The 26,899-nt window shown below is 27.9% G+C and overlaps 2 protein-coding genes and 1 long non-coding RNA gene across 4 annotated transcripts in view; all 3 read right to left on the bottom strand.

The window, feature by feature from the left end:
• The window catches only part of LOC148237840 (sodium-dependent nutrient amino acid transporter 1-like), a 30,289-nt gene extending 16,709 nt beyond the window's left edge, over positions 1–13,580 (bottom strand). The window contains exons 1-5 of the mRNA XM_088204411.1: positions 13,408–13,580; positions 12,247–12,313; positions 6,618–6,716; positions 6,251–6,548; positions 4,853–5,069 (exon numbers count right to left, since the gene is read on the bottom strand). Of these exons, the coding sequence (XP_088060537.1) occupies positions 4,853–5,069; positions 6,251–6,548; positions 6,618–6,716; positions 12,247–12,255 (623 nt within the window). The 5' untranslated portion in view covers positions 12,256–12,313; positions 13,408–13,580. The remainder of the gene's footprint in view (positions 1–4,852; positions 5,070–6,250; positions 6,549–6,617; positions 6,717–12,246; positions 12,314–13,407) is intronic.
• A 4,032-nt stretch (positions 13,581–17,612) lies between these two features.
• LOC148237839 (uncharacterized) lies at positions 17,613–18,204 on the bottom strand. The gene is made up of 3 exons (XR_015812343.1): positions 18,068–18,204; positions 17,893–17,982; positions 17,613–17,744 (listed from the first exon to the last, which is right to left on the bottom strand). It is a non-coding gene; the product is annotated as an uncharacterized LOC148237839 (long non-coding RNA).
• Positions 18,205–18,389: 185 nt separating this feature from the next.
• Positions 18,390–26,389, bottom strand: LOC148237838 (uncharacterized). Of its 2 annotated transcripts, none has more exons than XM_088204424.1 (2): positions 26,172–26,389; positions 18,390–19,373 (listed from the first exon to the last, which is right to left on the bottom strand). In XM_088204424.1, the coding sequence occupies exons 1-2, from the start codon at positions 26,263–26,265 to the stop codon at positions 18,511–18,513; spliced, it is 957 nt and encodes a 318-aa protein (XP_088060550.1). In that variant the 5' UTR covers positions 26,266–26,389; the 3' UTR covers positions 18,390–18,510. The 2 variants fall into 2 exon arrangements, 1 of the variants encoding a protein (XP_088060550.1); XR_015812342.1 differs by lacking the exon at positions 18,390–19,373 and adding an exon at positions 22,391–22,504 and having other exon boundaries at positions 26,172–26,263.
• Positions 26,390–26,899: the final 510 nt, after the last annotated feature.

The following is a 26,899-nucleotide window of genomic DNA, read 5'->3' as shown; positions in this document are numbered from 1 at the left end:
ATAAAATTAAAATAATATATTTGCTCTTTATGAAAGGTATACATAACATTTAAAATATAACAATAAACATGCAACTACGATCCTGTTCACAACATAATTGTCTAAAAGTTGAAGCTGTCTACTAAAAATATATTAGTCAAATTTTAATATTGTAAAAAATACATTAATATGTTATAATTATAACCCTTAGTATGATCAACATCCATTGTCTAAAATCTATTGTTTTCAATGCTAAAATGATCCGAATATTGTCTACATCTTCACTCAAACAAAAGAGAAGGGGAGTGATAGTGAGAATACAAGTAAAGAAAATAATAACATTTACATTAGTCACAAGACGACACTGATTTATGTTGAAATTTTAATGGACTTCATTGAGCAAAAGCGATTTGAATAATTAATACTGATATTCGAAAATTATTCAAGAAATTCTTAAAATCAAAAAAAATACAGATTAATTAAATAAATAAAACATCTGTATTGAGAATATATTATATATAATTTAAAATCGAATAAAAATTGGTTAGTTCAGATTATCCGTGTTTCTTGTATTATCAATGCCCTTTAAAGTCCGGATAATTGAGAATAAACTGTACTTTAATAAAGGTTTGCATGATATGGATCAACATCCACTCTTAAGCGTCATTGTCATCAAAACAAATTACTCGAAAATTCAACTGAATAAATTGCCCGATATTTTTTTCACTTTAAAATGGGATTTAAATTGTAATTGAAAATCATATTTTTTTATAAGCAGAATCAAAGCAAAGAAGTGAAATTTTTTTTTTCATTTTATTACTGCATTCCAATCAACAAATTTGAACGGATCTTTTCCTTAAAGCGAGGGATATGTATACTTGATTTTTTTCAAGTATTAAATCACGTTTACTAAAAATAATAATTACTAATGGTTCAGAGCGTCAGCTGATTCTTTGTATTAGCAAAATTGCATATGAAATATTATTTTTATATTATTTACATTATTATTTTTACAAATTGAAATGGTTACTCACATGATGAGCCTTCGCCATAGAGTGTTTGTATTTGTATATATTTTACTATGCGTAGGCGTTACACGCAAATCGAGGTCATATGTGTTATTAAATTCAGCTTCACAGCGATTACATGTCACATTTTTCTGAATGTACATCTTTTTAACATGAAATTGAATATCAAATGTGTTTAATACTTTCTGGCAATACTCACAATTAAATATTTATTGTTAATAAATAATCAGGTCCTAGAAATACAATCTGCCACTTCCACAAAAATATCGGTATATACAATATATAGTATATGTAAATTGCATATAAATGTTTAAAAAATATTAAGTACAGATTAAGTATATTATATATGAATGTAACACAAGAAATGCTTGAAAATAAAAATCTGCAAATCCAACAACAAGCCTATAAATAGCAAGGTTTCAACGAACGATATCCGCCGAGACAGAATTCCAAGAAATAATCTCTTTGGATGAATTATTATGCAAGAACGTGACTTTAAGTGAATTTCAAAATCAGTTCACCGGAACGGAACACATTATAGCATGCACTTGGAATATGTATGCTTTACTTTTGTTTGGAATGAAATGTTTTAAACAACCATTACAATATAATATTTAGAAAATATAATTATTGTTAAATTTATTAACATTTAGCTTAGTTATTAATTCAATAACTCACACGATATCATCAAAATTACATAGCTTGAATAATTAATTTTAATTATAATGATAGTAGTATTGAACAGTTAAAACTGATAAATTATATTTGTATTGTCTATCAAGCCAACTTATTGGTTCAATGTGTTTTATAATATATACATATACGTTCAAAATCGAACGAACCTGAGCCCTGAAAAAATAGTATTCTATTTTTATGGTGTATGCGTACACGTGAAAAGAGCCTCTCACCGATGTTTACATAGTTGATTGTGTTTAACACGTCTAAGTGCAAAAGAATTAACGTAAATCCACGTGGAAGCCCGATTGTATCGATCCAAGTCGAACGAAAAAAGAGTACAATGAATAAACGAAATAAACGTATACATATGCATACATATACACATACAAATTTTATATTAAAATTAGTATAGCACACAGTAAAAAAATAATGGATTGCTAACCTGTCTGATTCTACATATGTATGTAAAGATTAAATAAATTGAGTTTGCCTAATAGTACCAATGGTCTATAATATGAATGATTATAACTTAGCCTAATCTAAATTGATTGATAATTAATTAGGTATGTAAAAGATATATAATTTGCCAGTTGAGCTATAGTAGCTACGGCTTATGATACTATTTGTTTATGTACAAATTATACGCAATTACAAAAATATCATCTTTCTTAGTTTTTTTATTTGATTTAACCAACTTATACAAACTATAAAACTGATAAATATAGAGACAAACTCGAAAGTGCATTTAAATTAAAATAGCACTATCAACACTTAATATATTTAGGTTAATTGTGAATACAATAATACACGTGCTTATACAATACTTATTTTAGCAAGCTTTATATTATAATAGTCTACAAATACCAAAATAAAAAAAATGCGATAAAATGTAAATTACGATAGAAACAGACTAACATTTAAATATAAACACAATGTTTCAAGCATATATTGCTTTAATAGCAGAGGAATATGTTCAGCTAAATATACTATTAACAATGTTTCTTCCCCATAAATTGTGAAAAAAATTTTTTACTTAAACTTTAACTACCAACGTTTTATTTTATATTCTTAATTTTATTATATTGTAGCTAATATCAAATATGTTGAAAATCAAACATGATAATGGTTATAAATTAGTAACATGTATTGCATATATTAGCATGTTTTAAAAATAATTATCGTAAATAAACGTTTTATAAAATAAAATTTTAAGATATAGTGCACTTTTAATTAGCTGTAGACCGCAAATCAACATTCAGCTAAAATATTGTATGTGTCTATATACTGTAAAATATTGTTTAAGCATGATAGTTATGCACTGCTTGGTTATGAACAGAGAAAGAAAAAATCAGAAGCTTCTCGCTACGCAGCAGAAGAACAACAAACTTCTTTACATTTTATCAAATTTAAACAACGATACTAAATTATTTTTTTGGGTCTTGGAGATTTCAACCATCTGCACAATTTATTATATGTTTCAGAGGTCATATTTAGTATTCATTTATAACGACTATACCGTATTTACATAATGAAAAAGAGATCTCGTGACCAAACGATTGCATTAATAATTATAAATATATCGCCCATAAATAACGCTGAATAAACTACCTTTTTTTTGTAAAGAAGCGCGCTAGCTATACAACACATTTTACCCTGCGCATAATAACCATTTTTATCACTTTGATTATCGATTGAAGTGGCAATCCAAACTGTTCCTTTTATTTTAAAAGCGATGCAATTGGCTCGTAAACATCATCATCTGTGATTCGTCAAAACTGTCGCAAACCCATTATAAAGGATGGCATCTATTTTGATATCATAAAATGGCATCATAAATCCATTAAACTAATTAAATGAAAAATACATACATATGAGACTATGACACAAACATTGTTTGAAAAATATTATTTAAAGTAAATTAAATTAATATAAGCAAAGCATTCAATTTATGAATTTTCAACAAAAAAATTGTTTAATAATATAAAAAAAATTGTATAGTTATGAATGCAACCCTAACGTGTACGATTAATGTATAAAAATACATTCAAATTAATTTTCATACATAACCATCTAGGTTTTTATGTATGATATTAGTTACAGATTTTGAAAAACAATCGGAAATTGCTTAAATTTTGCTCTTATCGATTATTTTAATAAAAACGTCAGATAGTGAGTCAATAGATATGTTGCAAATCCCTGCTAAGTTATTATGATCGATTACCTGTAATATCACACACTATGTTATTGCGAATAAGTGATATATTATTAAAAATGCAATGTATAGTGATGATATTATGATAGTAAAATATTACTGTAATCTATAAAAATAAAATAGTCTTTTGCGTTGTATATTATTGTAATTAATGTAAGTTACAACCATTAATTTAATTTTTGTTTTTAATTTATTTTAAAAACTACGTACCCAAGACTAGTATTTTGTAAAAATGTTGGATATAAGCAATGTGAATGTGAATTCAGTGGAATCTAACAGCCTTTCAATAAAAAAATCAGACGGAAAATATATCTTAAAAATTGAATTGATATCGTTTCTAATACAATATTAATATTGTTGAGTCGTTTTTATAAAATATTATTATTCGATAGTAAGTAAAAGTAAAACAATAAGAAAATAGCAATAATACAAAAACAACAAAATTGAAATCGATATCCGATTAGATAGACATCAAACATCGTATAAAATATATAAAAGATATTAAAATCTGCTCAACATAATATCTCATATAGAAAATGCGTTGTACGGAATTCCATGTTATCAAGCAATATTTCATCATGTTTAACATTTATGTGTTATATAAAATATAAACGATAAAAATTATAACCAGTAACTCCGGCTTCACACTTATATTGTTGCTCTATTAAATAGAAATTAATTTACATTTCTCATAGACATTTCAGTTGTTATTAGATTACCGTATAAAATCACGTGAAACATAATCCTATTAGTATGAAAATTATGTCAAATATTAACAAGAAAAGTTTTTAAGATTTATTAACAATCTGCAATATAAACGATTCTTCCGCCAGTTCAAACTTTCTGAGATTACTTTGAAAGAAAGTTTTTTATTAAGGATTTGCCAATGTTCAAAGTTCGCACCACAACTATATGTACTTGATATTCACACGTTGAAAGATCATGGTGTACTTACGTGAAATATAGCTCGGACGAGCTAGTCTTATTAGTAAAGTCTTCGCCGTTTCCAGCTTCGCCGGATGGATAGCATATATTTCCCCAGTCTGGATTGCAAACGGTCCAAGGTAGTACAGAAGAAAAGGAAACGACCAGATAGTACAATATCAATGACATCAAGGAAGAATAATATGTCATCACACATATCACAGCCACCGTTTGCCCCGCTCCGATACCTGAAAACATAAATTAAAATCATTGTCTAGAGATAAATTTGATAATAAAAAAACACTGCTTGTTTTCGTTAATTTCTAATGCGATTATATCGCATAAAACGTGTGCCAATTATTTCAATCAGATCATACAATATAATACTATCATAATTGTTCCATTTTTTTTGTGAATGATAGGCATCAGTAAAATCGTAAAGCTGTGTTATGTATCAGATCACAAATATACATTTCATGTTTCTATTTATAGTACTTTAATATATCTGATTGCACTCATCATATTTATAAATCACCTAATTGTCACTTCAAATAAATAATGTCTAGAATTTGTATAACGTGAAATTAGGCTAAAAAGAAAGCTTAAATAATAGAGTGCAGTTTTACTATTATATAATAAAATATAGTTATATGTAATAAAAGCTTCATAATAATTTAATTTATTATTTATTCAAGCGTTTAATTATAATAATAAAATAGAACATTGCTTGTGTTTTTCAGATTGCAGAAAAGAATGAAATATACATCAGAACAATTAAAATTGAAGATTGGATTAAGCAGATTATGTTCATGCCTTGTTTATATATGTTGGATTAAAATATTAAGATAACTATCAAACATAAACTGTGTCTATAGTCTATGAACGGAGCGGTCGAATTACTGTAAAAAGATGTTCTGCCAGAGCTATATAGTTTTAAATTATTAGTCCAGCTCCTTTATACATATCTTCTTCTTTTTTAATTTTTTACCTTCAATTTATCCAATTATTGTGAAATGAAGATCTTGTGTCTAAGGTCCGAGATACTCCATGCTCTTTCACAGTGAACATCACACTTTCACTTTTTATCCAAAAAACACAGGCGCTGGATTTACACAATCACATTGATATTACATATATTTTATTTTGCGCGAAATGGACCGAAATATTTATTTTTATAGATGGATGTAACACAAACGAAAAACCTTGAAATGAGCATTGCCGCTTCAACAAGAACAAGCGAGACAACGAATATTCTTACGCGCATGTATCGCTTCTCTCTCGCATACATATTTAGCCAGACTGTAAAGTTTCGAATCTTTCCTTTTATTTACTGACAGATTCATCAATGTATATAATTTATGGACAAGTGCTTATGAATACAACGGAGTAAAAATCGAGTTAAATTAATTAAATATATTGCCAAACTCACCTCTCATGATCGGAGAGAAATCGTACACTTTCACCGACCCCTTGCTGGAAAACTGCCCCATAATCATCTCCATGAGGTACAGCGGTTTTCCCACGAGCACAAGTACGATGATGTACGGAATTAAGAAAGCTCCACCGCCGTTGTCGTACGCCGTGAATGGGAACCTCCATATATTGCCCAATCCCACAGACATGGCGATGCACGACATGAGAAACTCCATACCACTGCCCCACGTTTGTCTATCCGGCGCTGCAGCATCCTTCGCAGATCCCTCCTCAACCCCCAGTATCGCGTCATCCTGAAACCATCAATCAAGTAAGTCAAGTCTGGAGAGAGGTTAATGTTTGGTCATATATTGAATATCTACTTTTAAAGAGGGTCTCGTGAACACGCTGTAGTCCACATTCTTGTTGTCCGGAGAACCAGAATCAGAGACGAATCCGGGATTGACCTCGCCTCTCGCGCTCTGAAAAATGAAAATGGTTTGATTGAATGGCGAGGAAAACAAACGTGACCCATTAAGAGTTAAGTGATTGTCTGTCTGTACGTATGAAATATCTGATTCAATTTCATCATCTCGCCACTTAAACACCTTAAAAACTGTGTATGTTAGATTTCATATTGTATTATTTTTTTTAGATTTATATGATTATTAAAAAAATGTAGTATATGTAATATAAAAAAATCTTAATCCCTACTAGGTAACATAAAAATATTATTTTTTTGTATATGAATGTTAGTTGAAATAAGTATTAAATTTACAAGGGGAAAAAACAGAAAATAAAATCCTAGTAAACAAACAATTAATCAGACACATGTTTTCTAAACTATAAGTCATTTAAAATAAAGCTATAAAAATAATATAATATTTGTACTAATCTTATAAAACTTCATACAAGTACCAACAATAAAAAACATGGTCATTTTCATACTAGAAAATATGTGTATAAAATTGGATATTGTGACATTCACTGCCTTATTCTATAATATAGGGCTAGCTAATCAAAATTATGTTTTCAACGCCTCTATAAAAAAATTAAATTGATAATACATTGCAGAATTTGTCAATTTTTAAATTGTTTTATGATCATTGATTTAATTCAAGTTGAGATTTGTAAAAAAACAGGAGCATACTGTATTTTGCTAACAGTAATAATAGGACTTTTTGTCCCTTTATTAGTATAGTATTATTTTAAATAAGTAACGGCTAAAAAGATACTGTACAGGTATTAATTTTCATACATAAATGTACTTCTAAATTTAAAATTGCTAAAGAGCTTCATACAGTGAAATCTCTCAAAGACCAAACAACATGAGCTTATATATTTTAAAACAATTTACAATGGATCAAAGCATCTGACAAACTTGACGGGTAAAAATGTTGAAGCTTAAAGAAAATTCAGGATAAAATTTGTGAAAATTATACTGACAATATATTGTATAATATACATAAACAAATATAATGTAAAAATGTGTTAAAAGTATAATACGTCGCATCTTGAATTATTAAACTCGTAAATTAAATATGATCAAGGAGCCTGAAACACAGACACGTTAGTTTTCTTAGAAATATTAATTCCAAGTAAAGAGATATTTATTATTATGTACCATTTTTTTGTGAGTATGGGATCTAAAACTTGATATCATTATAGTTTTTTAAATTAAAAATATTATCAATTTCCCGAAATAACTGATAATGACTCTTGACAACATGATACCCTCAAATATGTTTAACTCTGTTTTACAAAAGAAAAAAATATGTCCACAATATTAAAAAAAAAAATTGATTCCAATTAAGACTTCTTCGGCATTTATTGATTAGAAAGGTAAACCAAACAGAGAATGAATATAAATAATATATTAAAATTTACAACGATTGAATGACGATTTTCAATTAAAAGAAATTTTATAATTTAAGTTTTACGATAAAATTTATTTTTTTCTTGCTCTCATTTTCTAGTTTAAACATATGCATAAATACCTTAACAATGATTTTTTTTACTGATCTGATTCATTTTTTATAAAACTAAAATAATATATTCGCTCTTTATGAAATGTATACATAACATTTAAAATAAAATATTAAACGTGCAACTACGATCCTGTTCACAACATAATAGTTTAAAAGTTAAAAATATCTACTAAAAATATATTAGTCAAATTATAATATTGTAAAAAACACATTATATGTTATAGCCCTTAGAAATAAAGCAAGACGTGAAACGTTATTTTTCACTTTGTACGCTCGGGATAAGGATTCCGTTTTGCGAATGCATTGTATACAGGTATATGAGAGAGAGAAAAGATACAGGCGCGTATGCTGTTGTCTCCCTTTTTCTTTTAATGACATTCGTTGATTCGTCATCGCTGTTATTTATTAAGTGCAGGAACATTTTTTATTATATTTTCTACGTTTTATTTTAAAATCAAAGATAACAATTATTATGAAAATTAAATATATTGTATTATTGTGTTTCGATTTGGTTAATTAATTATGGTTCATTTAATGTCTAAGCTCGGAAAAAGAAAACTACTTTCCGCCCTATCCAAGGAAATAAAGTATAATGTCTACCAATTTATAAAGGACTCTTTATAATATCATAAATCTATGTTAAATAAACATGTATAAATAATATTCTGAGCGAAATTGTTTTGAGCCACAATGTACACGCATACAACTACGCATACAAACTGGATTCCTTATCCAGACGTACTCGACACAAGAAATGCTTGAAAATAAAAATCTGCAAAGCCATTGCTCGTAAAATCGTAATGATCGTAAAATCGTAAAATCTTAATGATTTTTGGAAGTTATGTTAAGGATGGGATTTCCAAGTCAGTAAAATAGCCTTGAACCTGTATTCATAAATTAATACTGTTACTATGGAGAACAAAACATATCTGATTTCTGCATGGTAATGCAACTACTTCGAGATATAAAAAAACTTAATTAAACTAGCTCTAAAAACAATTTTCTAAACAAAATTATGGATAATACAAATATAAATGAAATTTTTTATTGATTATACTAGCTTTTAACATTTGCAGGATTAGGCTAAAAATAATTTAAGCATTGCTAACTATTCGATAATCTACAAAACGACTTTTTAGCCAGTAACTTTACATTGTATACCATGCAGTAAAGCATTTTTTCAAACAAATTATGTTTCGAAAAGTATGTTAATGTTTTCAGTTGAAACTTAATGACATACTCGACTTTGGATTGGTAATTTTAAAATTGCTTTTAAACACCGCCCCATTTGAAATTGCCTTTTGTCATATTTTACGGACTTCGTCTGGAGCTTTTTGCATAATAATAATAATAAAACAACCCACCGCATATTACATACGGAGAGTTGTTTTATTCTTATTGTGTTTAAGAAGTATTTGCGACGGTGCAAATGAAAGTTTGTCCTGTTAATATTTTCAAGGGCAACGAGATCATATTCTTTCTTAACATACTATATAAAAGCATATCTTAAGACGTAATTTAATTATTACTTACATCAAGCGCGGAAAGTATGATCTAAATTCAGGCGACAATCTGATAATTTACAACAGTTTATCATAATTATCGCGATAATAAAGTTCATTATACGCAAGAAAATTTCTCAACACAGTTAAAACATAGAACGCATATGACAGTATATATTTAATTTTTAGAATCTATTATTTGGATGTTTATATTAAGAAACACAAGTTACATCGATAAAACTATTTACAAAATACTCCTAATCATATTTGGTTACACACGTGTAGCAATATCCTAACTTCCACTTTTTACACTTTTACTAAATCTGAAACCTCTCCTGAATTGCTTTTTGGAATAGTAGTAATTTTTATTGTGCATTTTATAATTTAAAGAAACGTTAAAAAATACATGTGAATACTATCGTTTCATTGCAAATTTCAATCTGTCTTGATTTACGCGATATTTCATGGAACGTAAATCGAGAAATAAGTGTACCTATCCACTTTGCTCCATAATGATTGATATTTTAGTGACATAATTGACTACTCTGATTTTTTAATTTTATTGCAAAACTATATATATAGATATGTTAAATCAATTTAAACTTCTTTTTATAAGAATAATATTATTTAGCTACTTAATAATTCATTATATATTAAAGTAACTTCATAAATATATAATAAATTGATTAATGTATGATTATTTTATAAATTCCTGTTAAGGTTATTTATAAAATAAGTCACATTAAAAACAAATAATATAAAATAATATTATCACGGTTAATGTGTTATATACGACAGATTTCCTAATTCATTGACGATCAATTGCCATTCGATCGATAATGGACGTTAAATATGTTCTTGATATTTAGTGAATTCAATGTCATAGTTTGATGACATCAATGATCTTTTTATATTTTTGTCTGTGAATATTTATAAAACTCTAACATATACATATGTATAATAAGTACATTTATAGATTTAAAATATAATAATGATACATTGTACCAGATAATATGATTAGATTTATATATAAAATTATCAGCTGACGTGATTATTATTATTTTAATCGCATATATTTTTCCTTTTATTTTTCACAAGTAACACTTTTTTGCATATTTTTTATTATTTATGAAATATGTACTATATGTTTTTATCTAAATTAAACTAATATAAAAGTAATTTTTAGCCCATTTACTATAATTATAAAATATGTTTTATTACTATTTTTATCATTATGTATAAAACTTGCCTTTTTATTTAGATTTAGAGATTATACTTGATTACAATAAAATTCAAAAAGCCTGATTTATTTTTGCACTAATTTCAAACACTATCTTTTCAGCTAAGATTTGTTGGTTATGTTGTTTTCATTAATATAATGTAATTATTTTAAATAAAAAACTACAACTGCTAGATGAAAATTTATAAATAAACTAATTTAAGAATATAATATTATAAAATCAGTCCATAGCTGTAAAAATACTATCACCGACTGCAATTGAAAAATAAACAAGATAGAATACTAATTACAACTAAAATAAAAATTCCCTATTACAAACATAAATATAATTTTGGTATTAATTTTAAGAACAATTTTTGAAGCATCTTTAAAAACTCATGATTATTATATTAATAACGAAAATCTGTACTAATTTAACTTAGTATATACCACGCTATCTAAATTAAACATTGAAAAAACCAGACCTTATTGGGAAAAATTACTGATACATTTATGGCAGTGAAATAAAATTAATATGTTTATATGCTATATAAATATTTCTGATTAAACAATCCCAAAACTCGTGCATTCTCAATACTCCACAATTTATATTTTAAATTACTTTCAAAGTATATGTATATAGAATATATAAGTATATTTCTTAAAACTGTGGTATCCATATTATATTTCAGAACAGTTCCAAATAAATGGATAGCAAATAGAAATACACATTACTAGTCGTGAGTGAATTCTAACAACATTCTAACAAATAAATTACGCTCTAACGACTAACACCAAATTGATATAATAGAACATGAATAATTAAAAAGAAATTTGGTATCAAGTGTGGGCAAAAGTGGAACATGATGATTGACATAAGTGCTAATTGAAATATATGTATGTATAAAAAAATCGCAAATCGTTGATTTGTTATTATTATGTGGCGAAATAACTGTCATTATTTAAAAAAAATAAATATTGTATGCAGTAGTATCATTAAAGCACATAATTTGTGAAATTCCCCATGATTGTCTAATCTAATCGGTGTATCAAATATAACATCTAAATCTAAGCAAATGATTATCTGAATATCATAGTATTATTTAATCAACAATTAAACTTAAGCTTTAATGTCTACTATAAATAGCTTAAATATAAATTATATTTTAGTAAGTCACAAAAATAATATTTAATACCATTTATGATTATCGTAATTTATATGAATATAGAGAATAAAATATGTAATTATTGTTTCTATATTTTTATATTATATATAACATATTTTAAATATTTATAATCTTACCTCTGCCATTGTGAGTCAATCAATTTGAAATACCAATCGAACAACCTCGTTTTTTTTTTACTAATTCCTGTTAAATAAATAGAAAAACACTTTAGTAAAAAATAAAATGGATAAGTTATTGCATAAAATACTTTTATCAAATCAAAACTTTCACGCCCATGGTTCGTTCTAACGAGTACACCTGATGATGAGCACAATATAGAAATTAGATATAGTGATTTTTTTGCAAGATGATGATTGCGATGACTCACTAATCATCTCGGTAGTTTCGCTAATGGTATTATAAAAAAAACATTACGCATTCCGGTATTTCTGGGACGATAAAAAATATACAACAAAAACAAGTATGATTTTAGTAAGTTATCAAGTAAAATTTAAACTAAGAATTTACTTCATTATTATATATAAAATATTATCTAACATTTATGGATTGACTAATGAATAAGCAAAACATATTTGACACGCTTTAAGAACTTAATTTTATCACTGATTACAAAATCTCGGATTAAAGCGAATTAATTATACAATTGTTTAAATTTTATAGAATGTTTGATTTTATCCAAATGTGTACTTAAAACTGCAGATCGATTTATTGTTAGGAAACATTGATTTATGGTCGAGCGTGGGTCTTTTTTACTGATTTTTACAGTAAACTTTCACTGAATGAATTTTAGATAGAAAATAAGATTGCACAATTAGTACCTACAATAAATACAATAGTGAATATGTATTTAATCAAACTATTTTACCTATATTTAAGAAGAAAACTAGTTATATTTTATAATAAATATAAACAAATTATGATGTTCTTAATAATTTTACATTTAGATATTTATGATAATGAAGTATGACTGATATAATATATACGGAAAAAGCGTATAATAAATACGGAAAAAGCGTAATAAAATCAAGGTAACATATAAAACGTTAATAAACTAGTTTTTCATTTTAAAACATTTTTATGTAAATAGTTTCATTTGAGTCTAAACTGCAGTTTGTGCAAAGATCCTTGAAAAAACTGCAATTACCAGACAATGCTATTATTTCGAAACTGAGCATGACATACATTTGGAAATGAAAATGCTATCCATAATAATTTTTAGTTTTAGTTTTATAATTACCATAAAATATGTATTTAATAAATAAAAAATATTTATTTACCTTATTTTTTAGATAATTAATAATTTATTAATATCGCGTATTTGTTCCTTGTCAATATTTTCTGTTGGTATTTCAATTTTTCATGACAGCACTGGCAATATTTTTTATGATGTTCTATTGGAGTGATTGTCAGTATTGACAATCACTTGCCAACGTCCGACGATGGACTGAACGGAAAAGCAACAACCGGTATTATTTAAGTCTTTTTGTAACAGGTGATAATGGTATAGTGTGACGTCATACGATTGCGATTAGCTGCGATTATTGCTTTAGATTAGATCCAAACTACATTTTATTAAAATTAAATCAATAAGCGAACACACCTTTAACGCAAGTGACATCCTCAATAATCTACTTTTTTTAATCTAACATTTTAAGATGGACAATCCCCAAGACTATATATCTAAAAAATGATTAATTTATTTATTTTATTCATAAATAAATGATTTCTTCTATCGGCTAAACTTTAGCCGATAGAAGAAAGCGAAGCTAGATGGTTATCACGTGGGAAGTTTTTGAAACGTGTTTTTGAATTAAGAGAAGAAATCTGTATTTTTCTGGAAGAAGAAAATCGACAAGAAGCCGTGATGTTTCAAGATACTGTATTTATTATGAAATTGGATTATTTATTCGATATATTTGAGAAGTTAAATGTCTTGAATCTTCAACTAATAAGGAACAAATACATATATTTTGGAAACAAATGATAAAGTCAATTCTTTTTGTAGAAAATTGGATTTGTGGCTTAGAAATTTAAATGAAAAGAAATTGGAAATGTTTCCGAATATAAATGAATTTGTAAAGACATACAAAACCAAAGAAGTATATATAAACGTGATTTTATTAACTATAAACAAACCTCTAAGCATGCTAGCAAAAAATTAAAAAAAATACTTTTTTGCTGAAGAAAAATTTCTAGCAAGTTACGAGTGGGTTAGGGACCCATATCACAATGTTCCACAAGGTCTCTGGACTTCTGAAGAGAAAACTTTTAGTGATTTTACAACAAACAGTGAAATCAAAAGACAATTTAATAAGAAATTGATTTTTGAATTTTGGGCTGGTTTGGATGACGAGTTTGCGACATTAAAACGAAGAGCTTTCCAAATACTTTTACCGTTTTCAACATCTTTGCGAAACCGGATTTTCTGCGGTGGCCTCGTTGAAAACAAAATACAGATCACAGCTAAATATAGAAAAATAACTTAGGGCAGGGTTTCCCAAACTTTTTCTGCGACGGAACACTTGGCAAATCCGAAAATTTTGGCGGAACACTTAGCTTATTTTTTAGGCTAAATAATTCATGATAAAATAAAACATGTTATGAAAGAAATGTTATTAAATTTATTTAATAAACATAAAAATACAAATAAATAAAACTCTTAATGATTGATGATTTTGGGTTCTTAAATAACAATTTTTTTATATCAGGCACAATTTTGGTTAGTTGTATTTTCATATCTGCCGTGGCGTGGAGTCTATTTCTGTATTTTGTTTTTGTTGCAATATACTTAAAAAATCCCACTTCGCATAAATACGTCGTGGAAAACGGAAGTAAACCAACCAGAGCTTGTTTTGACACCTTGGGGAACTCTTCAGTCAGACTCGCCCAGAAATTATTTAATGGCTGATATTTTTGTTTCAAATCAGAGTCATTAACTAAATTCTCATAATCCTTTAAGCCCACTGGTTTTACTGTCACGGAAAATGGATTCCGAACCCAGGAATCGTCCTTACTAGTTTTCGGAAAATATTCCGAAAGAGTTATTTTCAAGTGATATAGGTGTTCTAAAAATACTTGTGAAACTTTTTTATCTACTTGAAAATTCAATTCATTTAAGCATTCATATCCAAGACAGGAAAACAATCAGAATTATGAGATTCAACCGATAAAATCTGAAATTGTAATTTTTTATCAAAAGATTCAATTTTGTCTCTCATATTAAAAATTGTAATACTTTTTTTTTGTAATTATAAGTTAACATCATTTCATTTTGTAAAAATATCCGCCAGATATGCAGATGTATCAACCAGGAAGGATTTGTTAAAAATTTTATAAAATGATGCTGCAAATTATTTTGTGCTTTCAAGAAGACTAATATTTCATTTCGAAATTCATAAACTCTTAATAGTACTTTTCCTATGGATAGCCATCTCACTTCAGTATGTAAAAAAAGTGCTTCGTGTTCACTATCCATTTCATCGCACAAAATTTTAAATAATCTGGATTGAAGTGGTCTAGATTTTACATAGTTTATCATTTTCACGGCTACTTCATAACATTTTTTAAATTTGTGAATTTTTTTCTAGTCAACAGTGCATGCCTATGCAAAATACAGTGACTGCTAGTAGCATATGTAGTCACATAAATAAAATTCGTATAACAAGCACTTATATCGTGTGATTAATTAACAAAAAAAATATTGTTTAAATACCACTAAACTTTAAATACTCCAGATTTTATACACATCAATGTTGAATATTTAACACAGTTGTTAAATTTTTATCAGATTTATGAACAATTTTTATGTATTAGCAAGACTAACAATTTTTTTAATCTACTCTAAATTTTTGTGAAATATCTATTTAGGCTCCGCGGAACACCTATTTTGGATCCGCGGAACACCAGTGTTCCGCGGAACATAGTTTGGGAAACCATGACTTAGGGTATCCATATCTGGTATTACTCCTTCATTTCAAAAACATTGCAATGAGAAGCAGGCTCAAAGAAGTCATTAAGTAATAACAATAACATATTTAACTGGTATTTGTTTCATACTAATAAACTTAAATAATAAATATAATAAATTATTTATTGGTAATATGTAATTATAAACTGTATTCTTATTTTAAATATATATATATATATATATATATATATATATATATATATATATATATATATATATATATATATATATATATATATATATATATATATATATATATATATATATATATATATATATAATTTTTTTAATTATACAATTTCTTTTATTTGACCTTCAACAAAGTTTTAATTTTGTTTATAAATATACTCGCGCCCCCCTTGTAGTAACGCCGCGCCACAGGTTGAGAATCGCTGGGCTAAAGTAATTTATTATCAGATAATTTGTATACCTAATATGAACAACCTAGCTTAATTAAAATAAATCACTATAATATTCATCCTTGGATTAGGAAAATCTAGAAAAACCTAATATGTGACTATCGATGGAAATTAATTTTATAAACAATCACTCTAATTCCGATCACCGGACAAAATAAAAATTAAAAAATATAAAGATTCCTAATGCGGTTAGAACCCAAGTCTTTCGGGTATTAATATATAGCATATAACTACACCACTGGTCTACGTGCTGGTAAAGATAGATATGTATCTTAAAAATTGTATTTAACAAGAAAACTGAAGCTGAACTTTATGTAATATTTTTGGTTCAATAGTAGATTTTTACAAGATTTTTAAGAACATGCATAAGATTTGTTCAGTAAAATAAGATGTATTATAAACAGGTTATCTTTATTGTTATTTTTCAGATTTATGATAATTACTAAAACTATCAAGGTTTTTTCAAGGCTCATTATGTTGCAGAATAGCAAATATTTTGTACAATTAAAATGTTGGGAAAAAAGAGTAACATTAAGTACACACGTTTAAAGACTTCTTCAAACTATTAGCTACTAAGTGATTTGGTTTGCACCACATTGTTTATTCTGTGTAGAATAACTACAGATAAAAATATGTTTAATTTAGTTGAGAAAACGTTAACAGAGTATATTTAGAAATAATTTGTATCTCATCCAATGGTGGTAAAAATATATTATGATAAAATAAAACGAGGCTTGTAAAAATGCAAGGTGTACAAAGCCCCTGATTATTCATTGTAATATTGTAATATTGTGGTAAAGTTTTATTAATATTTTATCAACTTAAATAAACGGTTTTTCATAACGAAAATTATCGAATACTAAATGCTTTTCAGATATTTAGGATTACTTAACATATAGTGCTTATATATAAAACTCACTAAAAATAGTTTGGCCTATAGAAAAAAAGAATAAATATGTACAGTTTGAGGTATGGAGCCATACATTTTTGTTGCTAGTTTTATATTACTAGATACATGTTTTATTTAAAATTAGAGGGCGCTCTGGTGACATACCTTTAGAGGGTGACGCAGGCCTTCTGCTGTGGTCTTTAGAGGTGCACTGGTGACTTAGATCTTTACAGCTACTCAGTATTCGATGGTACAGTATCTGATGGTAATCTCTCGGCTAGGCAAAGTTGAAGCAGACCGTCTCTAACAATCCATCGCTACTGGGTGTTTCATTCTTTTCTAGAATTTTTTTTTTTTTTAACAAATTTAACGACTTGACAATTTAAGAGTATTAAGCTCGTATCTTAAATCATTCAGGTCGGATTAAATGGTAAAAACACTGTAGCTATACATGATAATACTAATAGGATAAATATATTTTACTTACTTTTATTTTCGATTACATTCAGTATCTTGTTATGTGAAGCATTGCTAGACATAGCCTAGCATTTTTTTAACTTAAGCTAAATATGTGCACCTAAAATTAATATTTGCATATTAAATGATAAATAAAATAAATCAGTTGACATATATTATAAAAAATAGTTACATAGTGTACTTACAATTTTAAAGCATTTCCAAAGTTGTGTATTACTTAAAAATATTTTATAAAAATTATCAATAGCTCCTATATACAAACGAATATAATATGCAAATTATTCATAAAAATGTTTAAAATATGTATATGTTCTTACAAAATAAGTAATCTTAATTATTGTCTTAATATATACAGTCTTAACTATTGTTCAATGTTGTATGTTTATTTCTGGTGTTTATGCCTAAAACGGATAAACATTTAATGACATTAATAATATTTGTATTACATTTGTAAAACAACAATTTTCTCGCTATGCTTATCATTACAAAAAATAAAAGAATAAAAATTGTAACAATTATGTATATGTTTAATTCACTACTTCTAATTGTGTAATAAAAAATATAATTTATTGAAATATAGGCTGGGATTACAATTAGTTTAGTTATGAAGCTAGTTAAAAATGGTTACTCACATGCTGGACCTTCGCAGCAGTTTGTTTGTATTTTTTTTATATTTACCATGCGAAGTCGTAACATGTACATCGAGATCATATTTATTATTAAATTCAGCTTTACAGCGATTACATATCACGTTTTTCTGGAAGTGCATCCTTTTTACATGCAACTTTAAGTCAACATATTTTTTGAATATTTTCGGGCAATACGCGCAATTAAACTTCTTTTCGTGAGATCTATTGTGCGCAAATAGTTCAGCCCTTTTTAAAAAATACAATCTGCAACTTCCACAAAAATGTCGGTGTACGTGCATCGATATATGCACTATTTCGTGGAAACGGGATAGTGTCGTTCCAGTGCAGTTACTGCACTTCGTGATGTTTAATTCGTGATGTATTGCGTGCTCTTTCATTTTTTCATGAGTATTAAAACTAAAGTGACAGATGGAGCATTTTGATTGGTTTCCAGGTTCATGAAATAAAAGGTGGTGTTCATTTAACAGTTGCTCATTTAAAAATGGCCATCCGCAGAGTCCACATGTGAACTTGTCATTTACACGTCCAAGACTTAAACAATATTCACAAATGTAAATCGGGTAAGTTTTTAAATTAATAGCCCAATTCTCGAGACACATAATACATTTGTTATTATACTGCATATTCTCTTCTATAATTGAATCTTCTACGTTATTTTTTAATTGTACTGATTGAACGTTCTCTAATTCTTCTTTATTGGAAATCGCGTATGTATGGTCTAACGTTATCGCTTGGAAGTTGTTATTATCGTTGTTGATGATATTCCCTATATTTTTTAGAGGACTATCACTGATATCAGGTAGTAGATCTTGAATGTTGTTCAAATCATCTTGTACGATTTCTGTATTAAAATAAAACTGAAGTATAAACTTTTGTTTGAATGCAAAGTTCAAGAAACACTAATTATAACTACAATATTTATATGTTTTTTACTTTGAATGATAAAACAATAATAAACTAATAACTATTTTGTGTGATATAAAAAATAATAAATCCATAGTTTTCATAACGAAATTCTACACATGCACAAATTAATTAAGATATGCTGTAATATGATTTGACACACGAGATTTGAAAATCACGAGTAAAATATTAGACAAAATGATACATGACTGATTTAATATTATATATCAATACCCTTAAATGTAAATTGACTCTTTAATTATTGGTACCACATTTATATTTTTCAGTAGATTTGGCTCATTATATTATCATTGAAAACATAACTATAAAATATGTAATTCCACCATAAAATAAGGTAAAAGTAGGTAGACTAACATTTTTTTTTAAATAAAATGAACAGGAGATCCAATTCTAGATAAATATATAAGTAACCTAAAATGTGTATACTTTCTTTAAAGTTTAGCCTATTTATACTAAAAGGCATTGATTCAACCATAACTAATTGAGAAACACTATAAGCTAATTTACTATATTGTAATGAATTAAACTATTTACATACATAATTTCTTGTTTTATAATAATAACAATATTTATTCCAAAGATAAACTAAATATACACATGGAATGCGCAGCGAGAAATTTTACAAACAACCATCTAGATATGTATTTTATTAAAAGCTTATTTGTCTATTAAGACTTTTAAATACTCTTAAACAATATGAAAAGCGAATTTCTGATGTCCTGGTCTGTCTCAGTGTATATTTGTATAGAAGATAGTGGTCTCCGAAAATCGGGTTAAATTCTGGATTACGGACGTTGTAGCTGAAACAGAGTTGACGTGAAGAGGGAAGCGGCTGCTTTCTCGCTCTTCTCTGTCTCGATGGTTGACTTTGCTTCATTTGGTTTCGAGTTTGAATAAGCTCTTGTGTGTCAGTATTTGCTTTATACACTTTGCCAGCTAATATGAGATTTCATGCTCGCCCACTTTTCGCTGTGATGGCTAATTATGAAAGTTTTCGATATTTGTATTTATTATCATCAGTCTGTTTTTACACTGGAATCTTTTATGTGTCGGCCTGGCCACATCGGAACTTAGCAACTTGTTGTTTCAAATACCAATGTCCTGTCCTTTGCTTATGCATAACATTTTCAGAAGGTCTCGAACGGTTGTCATGCATTTAGTTAATCAAAAGATGGCAAATAACGGACAATGACCTGGCAACTTGCTTGTTGTATCGTAAAAACTGAAGGCATTTGCTTATGCCGCTTTTAACGCATTTATTTCCTTTTAAGTATCTAGGCATTATCTAGCAATAAACTAGCGATGGTTTACACAGTGCCATAAATATTTGCAAAAAACGGCATATTTAAAAAATATTTCATGTAAATCACAACTTCAATATTCATTGATAATTGAGAAAATACGTGATTTAATGAATATTTAATATATTTTATAAAATCTTGACTACTCGATTCATTTTTCTTCGAAAACCTTAAATGCTTAGGTTTATAAGAGGACTTTGCGTTATCCTATACTTTAGTTGTAAAAGATATTTTCATTTAAAAGACCGGATTTAGTACCACTAGTTTTTGTTGTGATGGAGCTATCTAAAAAACATGACAATTTTTTTAACAACATCTCGCTTCTCGGAACGAGATAGAAAACTACTACTTAAAAAAAATCACATCAAAATCTCGTCGCTGCCGGCCGTGGTTTGAATCTCTGGCATCTCTAGCATCTGACAGAGGAAAGGGATTTATGGAACCAAATTTTCTCAGATTTATGTTATTCTAAAATTAGCTTTTTGTCATTACGTCACCATTTTCTGAGAAGCATTTCTGTAACTCGTTCCGAAAATCGATTTAACGTTACATACGGCCGTCACAAACAAACCAAAACCAGCTAAAAATGAAAGAATTCTACACAATATACAAAAAGTCGATTTAAAAATATAAACATATATATATAAATAAAATTATTTTAAAATGAGTTAGTGTTTATTATTGACTTTTTAAGAGCATTGATTTTTTGTATTGAGACGCATAGCGAAAAACTTGATATTTTTACCAAAAGAAATAAAATATTCACTTACTTTTTTAAAGCATTTTTATGCATCTTTAATGTATGAAGTCGACAGTCATACTTTACATAAAACATAGAATCACAATGTTTGCATTTTATTGGTTCATCTAACTGAGAATGAATCCTTTCATTATGAACTTTTAAATCATTTTTTCTAGTGAAACTTTGGTAGCAAAGGTGGCATTTTTTATACGAATTATGCGACTCCTTATGAACTGCCAGAGCGAACTTTGAAAAAAATTTTGATTTACACTCTTTGCAAAAGTATTGATCTTCATGGACCGATTTATGCACTTGCATGTGAAATTCTGATGGCAACATGCTATGGCATGTATTATAAGGGCAATACGACGAGACATTAAGATGGAATGTCATGTGCCTTTGTAACATTTCAAAAGTTTTAAATGTGAAGTAGCAGGTCGGGCATTTAAATTTATTCTTGAGAAAATGAAAGGTATTGCTGTGCTTTTTCAACAGCGAATTTTTTACCGGCCATCCGCACAATTCACATATAACTTTGTAGTCACCTTTATTTTGAATATTCCATGTATCTATACATTTTTCACAAGTGTGTATTAATTTGGTATTTTTAACGATGAAAAATGTTTTTAGACAAATGATACAGGTATCGCTGATGATTTCTATTTTCAATGAATCTCCAATATACTCATGATTACCAACGACATCAACGTCTTCATTCAAATTTAAGGTATCTGAGTTCAAATCTCCACAACCACTCTCATTGACCAATGGGTCTTGAAGATTTGTTGAATCTAAAAAAAATTTAAACTATGAATTGAAAGTTTTTAATGCCAAATGCCTTTTGACAATTATTACGATAATAACCAATGCTGTTTTCTATCTGTGGTAGATTTTCATTTTCTTGAATAGATGTGACATCAATATCTTCATTAATTAAGAAATGGTTATTTAAATCCAAATTCCCATATTTACTTTCATTAATAAATCGATTTGAATTCATTAAATCTAAAAAAATACATATAGGATATTTATTCGACAATTAATTAATAATATATTTAATTAATAATTAAGTAATATTTTTATCAAAAGCTTAATAATAATAATAATCCGAACCACGTTAAACTTGATTATTTATTACATACATATATGTATTGTATTCCACTTATTTTAAACTTCCTAGAATTAAATTCAGATTAATATGAGATGCAAACAAATTATCTTAATAAACTAGTACAACTGACATTGACGACTAAAAAAATAAAATAATTACGGTACTTGTTTAATGAAATGAATCAGACATAATGAATTAAGTCAGACATAAACAAATCCTAAATTATTTTTTAATTTTTGTAGCTTTGAAATTTGCAAAATTCGTCAATGTCTTGCTAATTTGTTTGCAATGAACCTGTTAAGGAACCCAGTGAAATGGTAATTAAAATAAATACGAGAGTCTTGTGGATCAGAGAACATCACGCCTTCTACTTTTTATCCAAAATACACAGATGCTTTACTCACACAATCGTATTGTAAGAGTTGACAACCAGTTACTGTGATATTACATATATTTTATTTTGTGCGAAATAGACGGAAATATTTATTTGTACAACCGGATGTGACACAGACGAAATTCCTTGAAATGAGAATTGCCACTTCAACAAAAACAAGCGAGACAACGAATATTCTTACGCGCATGTATCGCTTCTCTCTCGCATACATCTGTATACGTAGACAAAGCATTCACAAAATTATTGCAGTACGAATTTTTAGCGTATCAGTTAACAGTAAACTGTCTGTGGATTGGTACTCTCACAATTTATCATAGAACTACCAACTTATGTATGTAATTTGTATCACTATATAACAAAAATATTTTATTAATTTTTGAAATGTTTTTAAAATAGTTATCGATCTCTTCTAAACTTTCCAAAATATGCCGATACGCTGCAGTTTCCCGATAATAACCATTATTGCAGCGCAGGCAGAAACAAAAACAACACACAATCATATTTTCGTGCGACGTATACGAATTTATTCTTGTGCCTCGGCTCTAGCACGCACGAATGTATGTTTGTAAAAATTGGATAATGTAACGTTCACTGTTGTAGATGAAGAAAGTAGTGGGTGTCCTTTTTAAGTTGATAATGACCAACTGAAGCGTTACTTGAATCCTAACCACGCACACCAATTCAAGAGATTGCACAGTTGTGGCTAACTTAAACATCAATACAAATGAAAAAATCCTAACAAATAGGTGCCGCATGAACTGAATGAAAACAAAAAAAAAATCGTTACGAAGTTTTTTCTGAACTTATTTTAAGAAACAGAAACAATCCATTTTTTATTGTACTTAGCGTGGGACGAAATGTGGATCCTTTAAGTATTTCGACAAAAGAAAGCGACCTCCAAAATGGCTGGAAAAAATGAAGTTCCGAAGTACTTTGCGAATCCGAAATTATAGCCAAAGAAAAGTATAGTAGCTGTTTGGTTATCTGAGATTAATAAAATCCAGTACATTCTTTAAACCCTATTAAAACCATCACAGCTGAGAGTCATTTTCAGTAAATTGGCAAAATCCACTAAGAACTTCGACGTCTGGTACCACTGGTCAATCTCAAAGGTCCAATTCTCGTGCACGACAATACACAATTAAACCTAAAAAAGATATATGAGTTGGGTAATTGAGTTATGAAATGTTGCCTCATCCACTGTACTCACAAGTCGTTTCGTTAACATAATATTATTTATTCAAGAATTTTGAGATTTTCCTAAAAAATCTGTCGATTCATGTTGTTCATTGATTTATTTATTTATTAAAATTATAACCATCGTGACCTGACAGGTAAACCCAATGCGTCACGATTGCCAAAGGTATAAGATATATTACAATTTTTAAAATACATACAAATATATACATATTATACATCCATATGCATGCATACAATTTCATATACACACACATACACATATAAGTAAAAACACGAAAACAAGATAAAATAACATACACAAATCACCTCAACAGGTAGGTGTGCATTGTCCCACTCGAATTGAACCAAAAATCTACATGTGCACGAGAAAATGTCTATATCTTTATGCACAGTGTTGAGCAGACGAACGGCTTTTGCCAGAAAAGAGTTGCCAAGTGATCCAGTTCTAGACTTTACAGGCAAGAACAGTGGACGCGACCGAGAATTATAATTGATGTCCATGCATATTTTAAATAACGTTACCCTTTCGATACAAAAAAAATCCGCGCACTATGGTGTATAGTCAGTGTATAGAAATTAGTTATTTCAAATTTTTAAAAAAACACGAATAATAAAATAAAATGTTAATTACAATAATAGTGTAAGTCAAGACCATTTAACAAGTATTGTAATATAACTTGAAAACAAGTAAATTCATTAGATATTACAACTATTTTGTAGAGATCCAGAAGTTTAGCATAGAAAATATGTATCTACAAAAATATTATCAAAACATCAAATTAAAATCCTCTGTACGCTAACATTACACATGTGAGAAGCAAGAAAATCTAAATGTTTGACTAAATTGGTAAATTTACAAACCCGATTTTATTGACAGAATTTTTATTTTTATCACTTTCGAACATTGCTTATATATTAAAAGTATCAAATTGAGTACGTTCGTGTATCGCGAAGAACAATCTATAATATGAACATTTTTTCGGCATATTTATAAGGATATTTACATAATAAGATGACATGTACACTCAGTGTACATCACAGTAAAGCAAAGGTTAATAAATAAATAGTACCAAATAATATGCAATTATTTTTTTAGTAATCTAAGAATGTTATGTAACTTATATGGGTTCAAAGTGTGCATATAAATATATTGAACTCTGCAATTTTTTAATTAATAATTAAACAGAAAATGTGATATAATAAAAAATACAAGGTATGATTTAAAATGTGTATTTCTATATTTTTAAGATTAGTTGAGAGATAAAAATAGATTCATCTGGAGAAAAGATTGGTACAATAAAGAATTGTATACCCGACGAGAAGGGAGGGGGATCAGTCGATGTAAGTAACCGGAGCCCGGATCATTTTTTTGTAAAGTAAAAGAAATGCAAAAAAACATTTGAAATTAGAGCGATAAGTCGATATATTTAAAAAAAATATATGAATAAAAAAAAAATTTTAAGAGCCTGAGTTTCCGAGTAACAGATCTCCGTTCCTTTATCTATTAGTCTATGACTTTTTACAATTCTCCATAGGTCACAGTGAACAAATTATGAATTGGTTTATAAGAAAACGCATAATTGTGCTAACTGTGAGTTTTTGTGAGTCACTTAAAAATTTGGGGGGGGGAGGGGCGGCAGCAATAATAAGCACCGGGCCCCGATATTTCTCTTGGCGGCTCTGTGTGAAATAATCTGAACAAAAGATCAAAATACTAGACATGTCCAGACGTCTGCCAATCCTATGCGTAAACTAATTGCTAATAACATTTTCCATAAAAAAATCTCGCTGTGCATTTCTTATATATATGCTTTGAAGTTAAATATTAAATATTTTTATTACATTTAGAATGAAAATAAAAAGTAAAATTATCGCACCGTAAAATATATCGACACGAAATAATCTGGAAGTTTAATATAATATAATAATAAATAAAAAATAGAAAAACTATGAATACGATAAAGTACCTTCTTGTTCCAAATTGCAAGTCTCCGTTGCAGTTCTCTCGGAATCACCGACCACCCTATTGATTTCCGCGAAGAGATCGAAATCTTCAAACATTGTATTGTATTATTGTTTTTAAACACAGTTCCACAAATGTTAAACTATAAGAATTAACGATCGACGCAAAAATAAGAAAAAGTGCAATGATACGTCCGTCAGGTTCGATTAGCAATACTGGACTAATTGTACAGGCTAAGTCGCTACCGCCATCTTGTCGACAAAACAAGATGGCGGATACAATGCTGCCCGCCAAATTTAAAATACCTTTTGTTACATTATTTTCATCAAATGTTTTTTTTATTTCGAACAATGATAGCAGGCAATTAATTGTAGTACATTTTAAATATAATGAGAGATTTTAATTTAATAATAATTAGATAATAAAAGGTGGTTTTCAAGTACTTAAGGGAACGTTTGTGATTTATGCTTTTAAAAATACTACTACAAAATGAATTAAATATGGATTAAAATATATAAAAAAATAATTACTAATAATGTAAAAAAATATCATTAAATCTCCCCTTAATAAATAAAATACAAATGATTTGCCGATTAAAGCATTTAAAAAGAATCCCTCGTTAATTCGGAATGTTAATTGTTTATTATTAAAATTTAATAATATGGTAAGAAGGGGTAATATGGAACATAATTTTTGCAATAACTAATAAATATATATAAATTAATAAGACTT

This window comes from Plectrocnemia conspersa, unplaced genomic scaffold (genome assembly GCF_051122295.1).
Source record: "Plectrocnemia conspersa isolate PC_06_02 unplaced genomic scaffold, ASM5112229v1 ptg000002l, whole genome shotgun sequence".
NCBI lineage: Eukaryota > Metazoa > Arthropoda > Insecta > Trichoptera > Polycentropodidae > Plectrocnemia > Plectrocnemia conspersa.
The sequence above is the reverse complement of the archived record's forward strand: the minus strand, read 5'-3'. Positions and strand labels throughout refer to the sequence as shown.